General features: G+C 31.2%; 1 protein-coding gene across 1 annotated transcript in view; it reads right to left on the bottom strand.

Annotated features, from left to right (window-relative positions):
• LOC134695187 (neurobeachin-like protein 1) overlaps positions 1–17,092 on the bottom strand; it is a 136,666-nt gene that overhangs the window by 113,208 nt on the left and 6,366 nt on the right. The window contains exons 4-9 of the mRNA XM_063556397.1: positions 12,386–12,467; positions 8,405–8,517; positions 7,070–7,143; positions 5,878–5,960; positions 1,186–1,365; positions 368–476 (exon numbers count right to left, since the gene is read on the bottom strand). Of these exons, the coding sequence (XP_063412467.1) occupies positions 368–476; positions 1,186–1,365; positions 5,878–5,960; positions 7,070–7,143; positions 8,405–8,517; positions 12,386–12,467 (641 nt within the window). The remainder of the gene's footprint in view (positions 1–367; positions 477–1,185; positions 1,366–5,877; positions 5,961–7,069; positions 7,144–8,404; positions 8,518–12,385; positions 12,468–17,092) is intronic.

Genomic DNA, 17,092 nt, shown 5'->3' with positions numbered 1-17,092 from the left:
ATGTGTGTTTGTGATAGATAAATAAACATACCAATCATAGCTAACTGTATGTGTGCTTGTGATAGGTAAATAAACATACCAATCATAGCTAACTGTATGTGTGTTTGTGATAGATAAATAAACATACCAATCATAGCTAACTATATGTGTGTTTGTGATAGATAAATAAACATACCAATCATAGCTAACTGTATGTGTGTTTGTGATAGATAAATAAACATACCAATCATAGCTAACTATATGTGTGTTTGTGATAGATAAATAAACATACCAATCATAGCTAACTGTATGTGTGTTTGTGATAGATAAATAAACATACCAATCATAGCTAACTGTATGTGTGTTTGTGATAGGTAAATAAACATACCAATCATAGCTAACTGTATGTGTGTTTCTTGTTCATCCTGTGGTTCATCTTCTTTCTTTAACAATATCTTTATATAATCCTCCATTACATGGGACACCTCTACCTGTCTCTGTAATCAATTTCAATATTCATACCAATAAAATCTTTGTCTCATCTTTATAAGTTTATTATTAAATGCAATTTTTTGTTCTTGTTTGTCAGATGGATGAAACTTCACCCATCTTCCAAAAACATATTATGTAATACTATAGTTATGCAGCATAGAAGCTACCAACATAATATACTGCTCACAAACAAAAGCTCAGCATATAGAGTGAAAAGAAGATTTATTACTTTTGTATCAACTCAATGTTGAACAATTTGTTCATTTTGCATGATTCCGGGAGTACATTAACTGTATAAAACTAAAGGTTGGTACGAAATCACAAAATGATAAACTAACAATAATTGTAAAGGTTAAAAATATTTAGTTAAAGTTTGTATCTGAACATTATGAAACAACCACTTTAAAAATAGTTTCCCACTTGATTCAGGATTGAGTAAAAATTGCAATTTTTGTTGATATTGTATTTTGTTCTATGTTAAAAGTCTGCATTACAAGCCTAAAGAAAATTTGTTCAACAGTAACAGTACTTTTACCAATGAAATCAACAAAATGTTATATCTCACAAATCATATTGAATCCATGAAAACTTTGTGTTTGAAAAACTTTAATGAAGGCCATGTTTGAAATACAATCTTCATCCCTTAATTTCAGTTTTTATAAAAAGTAGATATATTTGTTTTTTTTCCTGCAGCCTAGTTTGTATAACTTGTACCTGGTCAATACTGGCTAAGTTGATGACATGTACCATACATATAATACATTTCAGTACCAGATCCTTTATACAGAACAACTCCTGGCGTAATTCATTGGTCGGCCCAGTCACATGATCTGCTGATAACATTTTGAGTAACACCTCTAAAGTAGCAGGGGTTATCACCTTCAATGCATTATTCTACAATAAGATAGTTGAACCATGTAATGTATAGGATTAACTATTACTTATGTGTGCCATTTATATTATTTATTTACAATATTTTTATGTATTCTGTAATTGGAAGACCTTACATTGTAATAAAAATGCTAAGCCTTCATTTTAAGTCATCTTACCACATGAAAATACATATTCTTATGAATACATTGTTGCTATCCACAGTGTGATATTCTAAAAAAAATACTGAAGTTAATGTTTTGTTCATTTATTTTATCTTAAATTATTCGCTATTATTTTATTAGTTCAGAAATAGTATGTATGTTACTTGATAGTCATCTATTCTGCAAGTGTATATGTGAGTATATCACAGATTGCAAATGTGTAGAGTTTTGTAATTGGATGTCAGTGTATATTCAGGAAACTGCAGGGGTTAAGAAATTTTGTTGTGGCTTACTAGCCCAGGTCTAATTGGTTGCAAGATTTTACTAGCCCTGTTGGAAGAACTTCTTGCCCAACAAAACTGACCTGCTAGCCCTAGTATGCCTTACAAATTCAGAGTTTGCTGCAATAACAATGAATTCTATAAACTTAACCATTTTTATCCATTCATGGCATTGTACAGTAGCTTTTGCAAATTTGATATTCAAAACTTATATCAGAAAAAAATATTCCAGTAGCATATATATATATATATATATATACGAGTCTAAATTGAAAACTACGTTCAAACCTATGACTGCGTTGGATAAAAACCGCAATTTTTATACGTGTGCATGTCAAACAAATTTCGTTGTAGAAGGGTCTAAAAACAGCACAAACAACATTTTCCAAAAGACCAAAAGAGTGAAAAAGTATATTTAAACAAAACGCATTTGACTAACAGGTCGAACAACTGATGTTCTTTAACCCTGCTGACTGCCATTGGCGATTGCCAAATAAAATTGATCACAGGTTGTAACAAAATGGATCTTATTATAAATTTAATACGTCACAGAAAAAAAAATAAAAAAATGTTAACTTGTGGACAGGATGTTGTGCCACAAACATTCGGTGTCAATATTTCTTTAGTACACCATATCCGGATTTCGACAATAAATGTCTCTTCAGTGATGTTAGGGATCGAAACGGTATTTGGAAGGCCATATAAAAAGCACCCTCATTTTTAGAGAAAGTACCCTCATTTTTAGATTAACTCTTGAATTTTAAGAGTCAATATATAGGATGAACGGATCATATAAACCGGAGGGAAAATATGATACATGCCCAAACAAAAAATATAAACGAGTCTAAATTGAAAACTACGTTCAAACCTATGACTGCGTTGGATAAAAACCGCAATTTTTATACGTGTGCATGTCAAACAAATTTCGTATATATATATATATTCAATTAATCAATAATTGAATATTCACTGAAAATTCTGATATAATGAGTTGACCAAATCCGGGGTTGATACAAGTCTTGACCACTGCTATACGTGGGTATGTAAAAGAATTGGAGGGGGTTTATCAGATACAATAGCATCATCACATGTGTGTTAAAGAATTATCAGCACATGTTTCAAATTAATATCTGACAAAAGTCAGGTTTTTGCTGTCAAAAGGGATTCACATTTATATTGCAATAAATTAATCAGAAGGAGGTAAAATCAGGTTGCATAAGCAATGTACAATACCACCCCCTGTACTGACACATCGATATTGAAAGTACAAGATCCACCCAGAGTTATTTGTTCTATTTTAAAACTTGTACAAAATCAGTTCAAATTCTTGGAATCCGGGGTGACGTAGTTAAATCTGATTGGATAAGATAGAAAAGTGATGAGGGGATATTCCCCTTTCAATTTTATAAACGCCAAGAATTTTTTGTTACTAGTCCGTCGGGCATTTTGGGTTACAAGTCTTGGTTGCCCGAGGTCTAAATGTTGAAGTCCAGAGCATCGGGCTAGTGGATTTCTTAACCCCTGAACTGCCAAGGTATATATGTTGTTTTTTTTACCCAATTGGAACCTTGAAAACATTCTCATAAAACCTGTTTCTATGTGACGTAGGGGCTCAGGGGAATAAACCTTTAAGACGGGAATGTGGCAGTATATACCCTGTCTAAGACCTGAATAACAAATAATACTTTTATTCCAGGTTGTAGAACTTCTCGTATATGACATTCTTTATACCTATGTAAACACATGTATAAACTTGTACTATATGGATATAAATATATTTATTAAAGATATTGGTCACATGACAATGTAATGGTCAAGTGATTGTTTACTATAAACACTTGTGTGTGTTTATATCAAGCACATGGTGTGTGTTTACGTTCAATTTGATTGGATGGCATATACCCATAGTGCCGGTTTTACAGGTATATGCCCTAATGATTTTCGTGAAAAGCATGATTAAGTATTACTTAAGGGGTTAGTTTGAAAAAGTAAAGTTATTTTCGAAATTTGCCTATAGTTAAAAGTAGCAGCATTCGTTATTATGTTTACCACCCACCCACCCTTTTATGAGATGGTTATCATTAGTGGGAGTATATGCATCATATATTACATTATAATAATATGAATTTTTCCTCTTTTGTAGATAGTTTATGATTGTGTGTAAACTGTATGATTGTGTGTAAACTGTATATTACTGTGCTATTGTATTTTGTAGATAGTTTATGATTGTGTGTAAACTGTATATTACTGTGCTATTGTATGATTGTGTGTAAACTGTATATTACTGTGCTATTGTATGATTGTGTGTAAAATGTATATTACTGTGCTATGGTATGATTGTGTGTAAACTGTATATTACTGTGCTATTGTATGATTGTGTGTAAACTGTATATTACTGTGCTATTGTATGATTGTGTGTAAACTGTATATTACTGTGCTATGGTATGATTGTGTGTAAACTGTATATTACTGTGCTATGGTATGATTGTGTGTAAACTGTATATTACTGTGCTATGGTATGATTGTGTGTAAACTGTATATTACTGTGCTATTGTATGATTGTGTGTAAACTGTATATTACTGTGCTATTGTATTTTGTAGATAGTTTATGATTGTGTGTAAACTGTATATTACTGTGCTATTGTATGATTGTGTGTAAACTGTATATTACTGTGCTATTGTATGATTGTGTGTAAAATGTATATTACTGTGCTATTGTATGATTGTGTGTAAACTGTATATTACTGTGCTATTGTATTTTGTAGATAGTTTATGATTGTGTGTAAACTGTATATTACTGTGCTATTGTTTTTTGTAGATAGTTTATGATTGTGTGTAAACTGTATATTACTGTGCTATTGTATTTTGTAGATAGTTTATGCTTGTGTGTAAACTGTATATTACTGTGCTATTGAATGATTGTGTGTAAACTGTATATTACTGTGCTATGGTATGATTGTGTGTAAACTGTATATTACTGTGCTATTGTATTTTGTAGATAATTTATGATTGTGTGTAAACTGTATATTACTGTGCTATTGTATTTTGTAGATAGTTTATGATTGTGTGTAAACTGTATATTACTGTGCTATTGTATTTTGTAGATAGTTTATGATTGTGTGTAAACTGTATATTACTGTGCTATTGTATTTTGTAGATAGTTTATGATTGTGTGTAAACTGTATATTACTGTGCTATTGTATTTTGTAGATAGTTTATGATTGTGTGTAAACTGTATATTACTGTGCTATTGTATTTTGTAGATAGTTTATGATTGTGTGTAAACTTTATATTACTGTGCTATTGTATTTTGTAGATAGTTTATGATTGTGTGTAAACTGTATATTACTGTGCTATTGTATTTTGTAGATAGTTTATGATTGTGTGTAAACTGTATATTACTGTGCTATTGTATGATTGTGTGTAAACTGTATATTACTGTGCTATTGTATTTTGTAGATAATTTATGATTGTGTGTAAACTGTATATTACTGTGCTATTGTATGATTGTGTGTAAACTGTATATTACTGTGCTATTGTATTTTGTAGATAATTTATGATTGTGTGTAAACTGTATATTACTGTGCTATTGTATGATTGTGTGTAAACTGTATATTACTGTGCTATTGTATGATTGTGTGTAAAATGTATATTACTGTGCTATTGTATGATTGTGTGTAAACTGTATATTACTGTGCTATTGTATTTTGTAGATAGTTTATGATTGTGTGTAAACTGTATATTACTGTGTGTATGATTGGATTGATAGTGTGCCTGAATTATAGTGAAGGACTTTAGTTTGAGAATTATATTGAATGTAAAGTTAATATTAAAGGCTGCAACAGCTGTAGGCACACTTATCCTTTTTACGTGTTGTTTTATTTATTAAATAATTTATATTCGTTTGAGCTGGCGAATTAGAATATAAGTGACATTCTTTATATCTATGTAAACACATGTATAAACGTGTACTATATGTATATAAATGACATTCTTTATATCTATGTAAACACATGTATAAACATGTACTATATGTATATAAATGACATTCTTTATATCTATATAAACGTGTACTATATGTATATAAATACCTGTGAACCACACATGATAGCACCAAACATGTGTAGGAGACGAATTCTCAAATCAAATGGCAAATGGCCCCTATCAAAACAATCTGAAAATACAAACAAAGTATTAATTTGATAAAAGTTATTTTATTCTAAAATTATAGTCATAAGAAACCTCAAATAAAAAAAATAATGCATATGTTTTTTATAACTCAATGGATAGTTTGCTTTATAAAACTTATGTACATATACTTTTTTCTGAAGAAAATTCTTTATTTTACTCATATCTAGAAAAAGTTTACTTTATTTTAATTGCTTCCCAGGAAGCAATTCCCCCAACATATTTTCTGTATGCAAAGTGACCTCAGTGTGACCCATCTTATAAAAATCTGATGATCGCAATATGCATGGATGTCCTTAAAATAAACTATTATCTGAATTAGCGTGTTAAACACGTGCTCAATTTCCATGCTTTTTGTTGATTTTTTGTTGATTGTTGACAAACAGGTGACAATCGTTAAACTTGGGCTTCAAAACAAGAACTTTAATTACTTGCCATATTTTCACAACAACACTGACCGATTGAGAAAAAAAAATAGACGATTATACAAAATTTATGCGAAAAAAATGATAAAAGACTAAGTTTATGATGTTTGTATGCATTGGTTCAAGAATTGGAAGAACATTTTTTTCAACGGTCACTCGTTTCTTATGACTTTAAGATTTAAACCGAAGTTATAGTTCTTAGAAATAATTTATTGTACTGATAATTTATTAATTTGTAATGGGCTACCAAAATTGATGAATTTCTTGTGAATTCATTTTTATTCGTTGGATACCTTTTTTCATTGATTTCGTCTGTACAAGTGAACTGCGAATTCAAATGTTCAACGAAATTACAAACTTTCTGTGGCTTTGTAGGCATCGATTGACAAAACCATTAAGTCAAATATCCACAATGACATATATGCAAGTTTTCATCAATCCACGAAAAAATTGATACCCAAGAAAAATAAATGAATCCCCAGTAAGAAGAAATTTGCAGAACAAAACATGCCTTGAACGATTCCTACTTGGTGGTCAACATTTTCTGTTTTTCTTCTCTAAAGAACTTCAATCAAATAATACTTTTTCACATTTCAACCAAATCATTGCCAGACAAAGAGTAATGTTTGCTGTACATAACAATTAACATGTTAAATTATCCATGTCTTACCAAAAAAGAAAGGAACAACTTCTACATGGAGATTAGCTGGCTTATTCTTCATTCTATTCTTGTCCATACTCCATCTAATAACAAATCAAAGTATGAATATATATATATATAAATAGAGTATGCATTGGAGTGAAAAGACAACATGAAACTAAAGTGATGGAAATCAATGGAGTAAAGATTTAGAAGACTTGTGTACATAATTTCAAACCATATTGAAGTTTTGTGTTAAAGTGCTATGGGAGTCTAAAATAAAAATGATAGAATTTGTTCATACTTTGCCAAAACGTAGTATCTATTGATATATGTTGAAATATATAATAAAAATGAAAGGTCATCGCGCATTTTCTCTAGCTACAGGAGGCGGCAAAATGATACATTATGTAAGAATTATACAGGAAAAAACACCATTTTGTGGTTAGAAACAAAATGATAGATTTGTTAAATACTTAAGGAAAAGATAGCTTTCAGACAATGATTTGAGAATTTCAAAAGAAAAGATAGGGTCACCATGGTTTTTTTCTGGCTAAAATACAAAATTGGAAAATTCCATGTAGAATCCTTCAAAAATGCACTATTTACTTCCCCTTAAAATGGCAGTTTAAAAAAAATAAAAAACAAACAAAAATAATCAATTTTTGCAAAAATATTAATATTTATAAGTTATTTTCTTATAAATTGGTTCTTTTAAATGAAAATTCATATTAAATATCTGCATTCCTGCATAAAATTTTGCTAAATTGATAGAAAATATGGACCTTTGGTTCACTGTTTTTTACAATCCAAGATGGAGGAAGACACCCATACCACCTTATACAAACAAAACATAATATAACAATACAGCATATTTACTACAGTATTGCCATTCTTCAGATCAGTAAATTTACATAACAATTTCATAAAAATAGAAACTTGATCTTTTTTCATCATATGGGTTCTCCCCTTATAGCAACATGGTTCCACAGTTTTAAGTTTGACTTTACACAGAAAAAAATTCTAAATAAAGCTTCCTCCTTAAAGTTGGATTAATATATAAATATGTCTGTTTTGATTTGACTGCTTATGTTTATAAGATATAAGCCAAAAACTGCATGCACCAAATCAGAAATATGACAGTTCTTGTCCATTCATTTTCTATGTGTTTTGTCGATTGATTTTGCCATGTGATCATGGACTTTCCAATTGGATTTTCCTTTGAGTTCAGTATTTTTGTGATTTTACTTTTGATTTTAAGCAACAGATCACATCTTCATAGATTCAAAGTAAAGGACAAATATTACAAGGCTTTTGCATTTACAATTTTCATTACGAGAAATTAACACAAACTTGATTAATTACCCTTTAATTCTTTTCCTCCAAATAAAGTAAGGATCATACAGACACTCAAAAAAGTGAATGACCAGCTTAACAAAAATGCAGATGTCATCAATATCACAGGATTTGTCTTTAATCTAAAATACAATATACAATGTGAAATAAACCAAGTATAATCTATACACATACATCAGGATATATATCATAGCATATAATATCAGATTATTACATGGCATTTTTCATATCACATGTATTACCAGCCGTAGGTTCAATATCAGCCCAAGAGCCGCAAAGCTCGAGGGCTGAGATTGTTGGGCTAAGGGCTGATAATACATGCAATATGAACTAGAGGCTCTAAAGAGCCTGTGTCGCTCACCTTGGTCTGTGTGCATATTAAACAAAGGACACAAATGGATTCATGACAAAATTGTATTTTGGTGATGGTGATGTGTTTGAAGTTCTTACTTTACTGAATGTTCTTGCTTCTTACAATTATATCTATAATGAACCTTGCCCATTAGTAACAGAGAAAAATATTTGGTAAAAATTTACATAAATTTACCGAATTAATGAAAATTGTTAAAAATTGACTATAAAGGGCAATAACTCCTTAAGGGGTCAATTGACCATTTAGGTCATGTTGACTTATTTGTAGATCTTACTTTGCTGAACATTATTGCTGTTTACAGTTTATCTCTATCTATAATAGTATTCAAGATAATAACCAAAAACGGCAAAATTTCTTTAAAAATTACCAATTGGAGGGCAGCAAGCCAACAACCAATTGTCCAATTCATCTGAAAATTTCAGGGCAGTTAGATTTCGACCTGATAAACATTTTTATCCCATGTCAAATTTCCTCAAAATGCTTTGGTTTTTTAGTTATAAGCCAAAAACTGCATTTTACCCCTATGTTCTATTTTTAGCCGTGGCGGCCATCTTGGTTGGTTGACCGGGTCACGCCACACATTTTTTAAACTAGATACCCCAAAGATGATTGTGGCCAAGTTTGGATTAATTTGGCACAGTAGTTTCAGAGGAGAAGATTTTTGTAAAAGATTACTTAGATTTATGAAAAATGGTTAAAAATTGACTATAAAGGGCAATAACTCCTAGAGGGGTCAACTGACCATTTCGGTCATGTTGACTTATTTGTAAATCTAACTTTGCTGAACATTATTACTGTGTACAGTTTATCTCTATCTATCATAATATTCAAGATAATAACCAAAAACAGCAAAATTTCCTCAAAATTACCAATTCAGGGGCAGCAACCCAACAACAGGTTAACCGATTCATCTGAAAATTTTAGGGCAGATAGATCTTGACCTGATAAACATTTTTACCCCATGTCAGATTTCCTCTAAATGCTTTGGTTTTTGAGTTATAAGCCAAAAACTGCATTTTACCCCTATGTTCTATTTTTAGCCGTGGCGGCCATCTTGGTTGGATGACCGGGTCAAGCCACACATTTTTTAAACTAGATACCCCAATGATGATTGTGGCCAAGTTTGGTTTGATTTGGCCCAGTAGTTTCAGAGGAGAAGATTTTTGTAAAAGCTAACGCCGGACGCCAGACGCCAGGTGAGCTAAAAATGACATTTTATGATCTTTTTATGATATGCTTTAACAATTGAGAAAAATAACAGCTAGAATCATATATTGATCCTTTTACCTGGTTCCCAAATAGCAGTTCAGAGTAAAAAGTTCACGGACATCTGACTCCAAAGGAGTAGGTCCGGTAAGGGCTGATTTTGGCCTCAAATTTCAGGTTTATCTAACGAAAGTTTTGGGACACTTTTTAAACACTTAAATGACTATTTCAAATAATTCGATTGGTTAATGTGAACGATGTTAACTGATTTAGTCATTGAAAACGCTCTGATTCAAGCTTAAATATGAAAAATCTATCAAATATGCAAAAAACACGTCACTTTTCAGATTTGTCAAAAATGAAAGTGGCGGCATCTGTGTTCATCCTCAACCTTTATATATGTATTATCAATAAATTCAACTAACAGTTCAAAATTATGAATGAACAGGAATGCGGCCAATTTCATTTTCTACGGCAACTGCACTGATATTGTTGGCTTGTTTCAAAACAACCTCTACCCTTTTTTATTGGGAAAATATGCGTCATTTTAATCAAATTGGGAAATTTATAATAAACCATGAATTTGACTGGAACTTCAATTTGCAGACCCCATTTCAAGAGGTAAACCCTCATTTGAAATAAGACCCCTTACTGTCAGTGATGATACATAAATGGACCCTCAAATCTGCACATATAGTCATTTTAGGCATGAAAAATATTTAAATGATTGTATTTCAGTTTGTATTCATGCACAATTACTACTGAGACTGCACTGTTTGGGAAAAAAGATATCTTTTTGGGAATAATTTTAAGCCATTTTTTTTCAAATTGGGATTTTTCTCCAGGGGAAAAAGTCTGTATTCTCCATTAATTTAGGGCAAACAATATCACTGAACTGTCTAAAAATTTACTAAAATGCTAAAATTGTGATGATTTCAGTAATTTAGTATGACTTAATGATGCTAGAACGCCATATTTGGGCATTGTATTGTCAAAAACAGCTCCTATTTATGTAGCAGAAGCATTTTACTTTCCAAGATATAGCTTAATGATTACATTTTCACAATTTTCTAAAACTGCTATATTTTGGGGCTAAAAAGGGGTCTTACTGAACCTACTCCTTTAGATCATTCAATATGAAATCATTCTATCATATGCCTCAACAGAGAAGAAAAATATTATAATATGGACTAATCAACAAAAAAAAACTATTCAACAATATTCATAATGAACACTGTTTGGAAAAGTCAAGTGTTTTCTAAAGTATCTTTCTAAATTATGTTTGAAACTTTTTAAAAAATGCATTTATTGAATGATTTGTTTGTGGGGTTTTTTTTTGTTGTTTTTTTTTAAATTATTTTACACAATAAACTTTTAAGTATTTAATATTGTTTTGTTCACTACTTTGTAAATTAATGTCTTTCTCTGAAAACATAACATTGAGGTGTATTTTACTGAATTTGCCAAATATCACCGGAATGCCATGCAATAACGTTACGGAAAGGCATGTGATAACAACAAATCCTACCATGTTATAAACTTTTCAGCCAGCTAAGCACCATTTCAAAATTTTCGTTAATCTAATGCTATTATCACATTTTATGATCTTTTTATCATATGCTTCAACAATGGAGAAAAATCAGAGATTCATATATTGATCCTTTTACTTGTTTCCCAAATAGAAGTTCAAAGAGTTAAACATTCACGGATTTCGGATCCTAAATTTGGTACATTCGGTATGACATCTTTATCATATTAAAGAGAAGAAAAACATTTTAATATGGACGAAACGACAAAAAAATAATTTAAAGAATACATAAGGACACTGTTCGGAAAAGATAACTTTTTTTTAAGTAACTTCTTAAATTATGTTTGGAACTTTTAAAAATGCATTTATTTGATAGTTTGATTGTTTGGTTTTTTTTTTACTTCATTATTTTACAAAATATACTTTCCAGTATCCAAATAATTGTTTTGTACACTACTTTGTAATGTTTTTCAGTAAAAACGTAGCATTGAGGTGTATTTTCCAGAATTTGCCGAGTATCACCGTAATGCCATGCGATAACGTTACGGAAAGGCATGTGTTAACACTCGAAGCATGTGATAAACTTTTCATATCAGCCCGCTAAGCACCAATTCGAAAAATATGGAATTTACGTAATTAAATGCTATTATCATACAGTAAAAATCATTTGTTATTTAGTCTAAGTATATGATAATATATAAATAGCACATAGCTGAGAAGGTGATAGAGCAGATTGGTACCCTGAGAAAACATTGTCAACCGTGGCGCCTCAGGACAATAGTTGATCCTTGGGACAACAAATTTACTATTCCACTCATACCCAGTCAATAAGTATACAAATTTTGTTATTTTTTGCATATTTATATATAAATTGAGCACATACCTTAGAGATGACTTTACTGGCTATTGATACAATATACTTGACAAATTCACATGAAGCTACCAGTGGGACATTATCATAGTTCCTGAAAACATAAGGTATAGACATTCATGTAAACAGAAAGTAGCATGTACCACTTTGTATCATACCTGTTATAATGGTTATAACTTTATTTTAAAAGCTTTGTGAAACTAGAATGTATTTAATTGAGGGTAAAAAATTTATTGCTTTCATCAATGAATAATAACCCTTCAAACTGATGCACATTGCGGGAGTTCTGAGTCATGTAAAGTAAAGAATAAGAGATTCTATCCCTTTCCAGAAAGTGAGTAACAGTCGTTTGGTTCTTGAAAAATAATAATATCATAGTCATCACTAAAATAGGTGTATGCTTCACATCTGTAATTAATTGCTTTGCCCAGCACAGCTGGATACAACAGTAGAGGTCCAACCCTGAACAGTTGGGGCAAAAAATGGACACAATATTCTCACTTGATACAGGTCTGAATTTGGATTTTAATTAAATATTTGACACATAATAGGTTTCTGACACAGTATAACTGTAGTTAAAGAACTTGAATTGGTTATGTGGTTTGAATTATTACATTTTTTTTTGCTTTTGTGCAATACACTATGCTGTTTTAATTGACCCCTTCCCCGTTTTTTTTTCTTGCAGAAAAAAATCTTTTTAATTTCTGAAATCTTGAGAACAAATTGTCCGTCCCCCTTGCTCCAACCAATTTTATTTTAAGCTTTTTTTCCCAAAAAAATCTTTCCCTCAAGATATGGTCTTAGTCTAAATTCTAGGCTGGGAGAAAGGAGAAAAGTTGGAGAAAAAAAATAAAATATGAAAAAATAAAATATCTCTCTTTTTTCCGGTAAATTAAAAAAAATCAAATAAGGAGAAGAGGGATAGGAGAAAGGAGAAGAGGCCTGGTAGGAGAAAGGAGATGAGGGGTGGGAGAAGGGAGAAGGGTACCCCCTTTCCTCCCCCTCACATAAGAAGACACCATGTGACCATTTTTATTAGTTATTTGTGTAAGTGTAACAATAATCAAAATTAAACAAAACTATCCAACACTTTTATGATCTAAATTATGTATCTTGAGTTATTTTTTTGGTCATGGCGTTGAATATATTGGACTTATTATTTGTAATTGTCACCCGCCTTCCCGTTGTTCTGTCTTGACGACAACTTGGTGCTACTTCGTATTTCTTGTTTGCAAATCATTCTCTTTATATATTTCTGTTAAAATTTGCATGCATAAAGTATTTGTCACTGGACGGTCAGAAAATAACATTCAATCAATCATATATCTTCTAAAATAACAGCACTTCATGTATTATGAATTTAAACATATTCAAAAGAATAAAAGCTTCTTTTATTTTTTAATCAGATATTTACACGTCGAAGAAAATAAAACAAGTATTGAATATGAAAGGAAGAAAAACGCATCATAATTAAAGATATCTTGCTTGTAAAACGTGTGTTTCGCGTACAAAAGACTCATCAGTGACGGTCGAATAACAGAATGTTTTGTGAATAAAGGTTATTTGTTCCTGAATATATTATCCGTAGTTTTTGCAAACAATATAAAGTTTTGTTAACAGTTAATTCATAAAAGTTACTATTTCAATAATAATTCACAAAGTGCTCACTTTTGGACATCATGTTGCTGAATGGGTTGTTTGTTTCATTAATTTTTAGTGTGCTATAGCTTAAAAGGTTACAGTCCGTTGGAAGACATATTACCCTAACTTGACACTCGGATCCAACTAGTTTTTGTTCTTACCCCTTAATGCCAATTGATTGACGGAAATCAGCAAATATACCAATTTTTAAGTCTTAAGTTTGACCAGGCCGGTGTCAGAACCCACGATACCAGGCGTTTTAATTCATTTATTATATTTATAAAATTGTAAAATGAATGAATAAAAGGGTGCATACTGTAAGAATCCATCTTATATGAATCCGCGCTTAAACATACACATCCACCCAAAAGAAATAACTTTTGCAACATTTATAGAAATAAGAAGATGTGGTATGAGTGCCAATGATACTACTCTCCTTCCAGGACACAACATGTAAAAAGTAAACAATTATAGGTCAAAGTACGACCTTTAACACAGAGCTTTGGCTTACACCAACCTGCAAGCTATCAAGGACACACAAGTGGCTAATGTAGCAATTCAAACAGAAAAATCAACGGTTTAATCTTTATATAAAAAAATTTAAACGAGGAACACGTATGAACCACAACAACCACTGAACAGGTTCCTTTCTAGTTGCAAACAAACGCAGGCAACACTTCACCCTAACCCGAACTTATACTAGTATACTCTTATTAGTAACTTTCATGTCCAATTAAAACTGTAGTTCATTTTGATAAACAAATTACAAAAACACAAAAACAAAACGAAAAAATGCAAAATGCAAATTAGTCACATACATGCATTTTACATGATATTTCACAAATCATTTGACACTGACAGGAAAGTGAAACCATTTTCCGTCATTGCCAGGATTCACATCATAATTACAGATAACAAAAATGTTCCATAGTTATAGGAAGATGTGATGTGAGTGCCAATGATACAACTCTCCATCCAAATAACAATTTATACAAGTAAACCATTTTAGATCAATGTACGGCCTTGAACACGGGGCCTTGGCTCACACCAAACAACAAGCTATAAAGGGCCTCAAAATTACTACTGTAAAACCATTCAAACTATAGTCCATTTCATCGTGAAAGAAAACAGTTCATTCTGTTCTCAGTTTTCACTTGTCCTGGTCTACACTTATTTAGTTTTTATACATTGACTTGTGATATTTGGCATACAGTGTATAGCCATGACTCAGATATCATAACAGTCTAATTTTGTTTATTTTCTTTGGTTACATCTTCTGACATCAGACTCGAACTTCTCTTGAATTGAATTTTAAATGTACGTATTGTTATGCATTTACTTTTCAACATTGGCTCGAGGTATAGGGGGAGGGTTGAGATCTCGTAAACATGTTAAACCCCGCCGCATGTTAGCGCCTGACCCAAATCAGGAGCCTCTGGTCTTTGTTAGTCTTGAATTTTTTTAATTTTAATTTCTTTTGTACAATTTGGAAATTAGTATGGCGTTCATCATCACTGAACTAGTACATATTTGTTTAGGGGCCAGCTGAAGGACGCCTCCGGTTGCGGGAATTTCTCGTTACATTGAAGACCTGTTGGTGACCTTCTGCTGTTGTTTTTTCTTTGGTCGGGTTGATGTCTCTTTGATACATTCTCCATTTCTATTCTCAATTTCAATATCATTATGACATTTACCGTTGATCTCAAGGTCCAATTAATTGACCTTTAACTTTCATGGTTAAATGCCTCGTTAATAACTCCAAAAATGATTTATACACCCCCCTTTTTGCCTTGATAAGTCGTTTCTAATCCACCATAGGTTTGTACCCATGCAGAGGACACATTTATTCCAACCCCTACATGTGTACATCATATTAATTCGTAATTGCCTGGATTAGACATTTTATTCCGCACAATGTCTGTATGTGGTACAAGTCACGTCTCTTTTATTCCATTAACTGTTAAGAATCTTTAAAAACTGTTTAAACTCATCTCAAATTATTAAATCTTATATATTCTTGTTTTCATGAAAAGACTTTCACATTGAAACAAAGATTTTGTACTGGTCTACAAATTAAACAAAATGTTTGATGTTGCTTAGTAAGATGTGGGATTCTATACTCAATATAGAATTCGTCCAAAAAATAATGATAATCTAGATGTGTATATTATTGTGTAACACCGTATAAGAAGTATATTCTTAAAAAATAACTTAGCTCATACTTCAAAAAATATAAAGAACCTATTATTGCATTGTTGATATGCACTTGTTATGTAATTTAGTTGTTGATCAGCGTGTGGTGACCTACAATTGAACTAAGTTTTCATTTCTAACTAAACATGTTTAGAAAAAGACAATGCGTATTGCATTCAATTTAATTTGTTCAATAAAATGACTTATTGATTTGTAGTTGGCTTTAATTCAAACATGGTTTGCTGTTGCTAAGCAACACTTGTGTTGCTATGCTCAATATGGAATTTGTAAAGAATAAAAAAAAAGATGCATATGAAAAAATATTGGATGAAACACCAAATGGAAAAAAAATCTTCAAACAACAGCTTAATTCATACTTACATTGTAAGAGGGGCAAGCACCAATTTTGTAACCGTTGCTAGGCAACATTTATGTTGCCAAGGTTGTTATTAAGGGGGCTCGCGGGTCTAAATCATTTTTTTTATTTAATATAGGATTTCGCTATATTTTTCTATAAATGAACTTTATCTTATACTTAATAGAAAAATGAAATAAAAAAATGGGGTCACCGTTCATTTACGCTCACAATCAGCCTTCAAAAGAAGCATCATACATTTTTGTTAATGTCCTTTTTTTCTGTTGAACTGATAGGGAAAAAAAGCAGTAATATCGAAATAAAAAAAGAACTAAATTACAGAAATCGCTTAAATTTTACAATTATTTAGTTTATGTACAGCTTATTCGAAAACAACAATAAAAAATATAGGTCACCGATGAGTTAAAAAAGATATTTCAATTTTAATGCCAAAAAGTGGCATTTTTGCACCAAAGGGAGATAATTTAGAGCTTTTTCAGTCATATCTACATTTTAAAAGTCACCTGGGG

The sequence above is a fragment of the Mytilus trossulus genome, chromosome 13 (assembly GCF_036588685.1).
Source record: "Mytilus trossulus isolate FHL-02 chromosome 13, PNRI_Mtr1.1.1.hap1, whole genome shotgun sequence".
Taxonomy (NCBI): Eukaryota; Metazoa; Mollusca; class Bivalvia; order Mytilida; family Mytilidae; genus Mytilus; species Mytilus trossulus.
The sequence above is the reverse complement of the archived record's forward strand: the minus strand, read 5'-3'. Positions and strand labels throughout refer to the sequence as shown.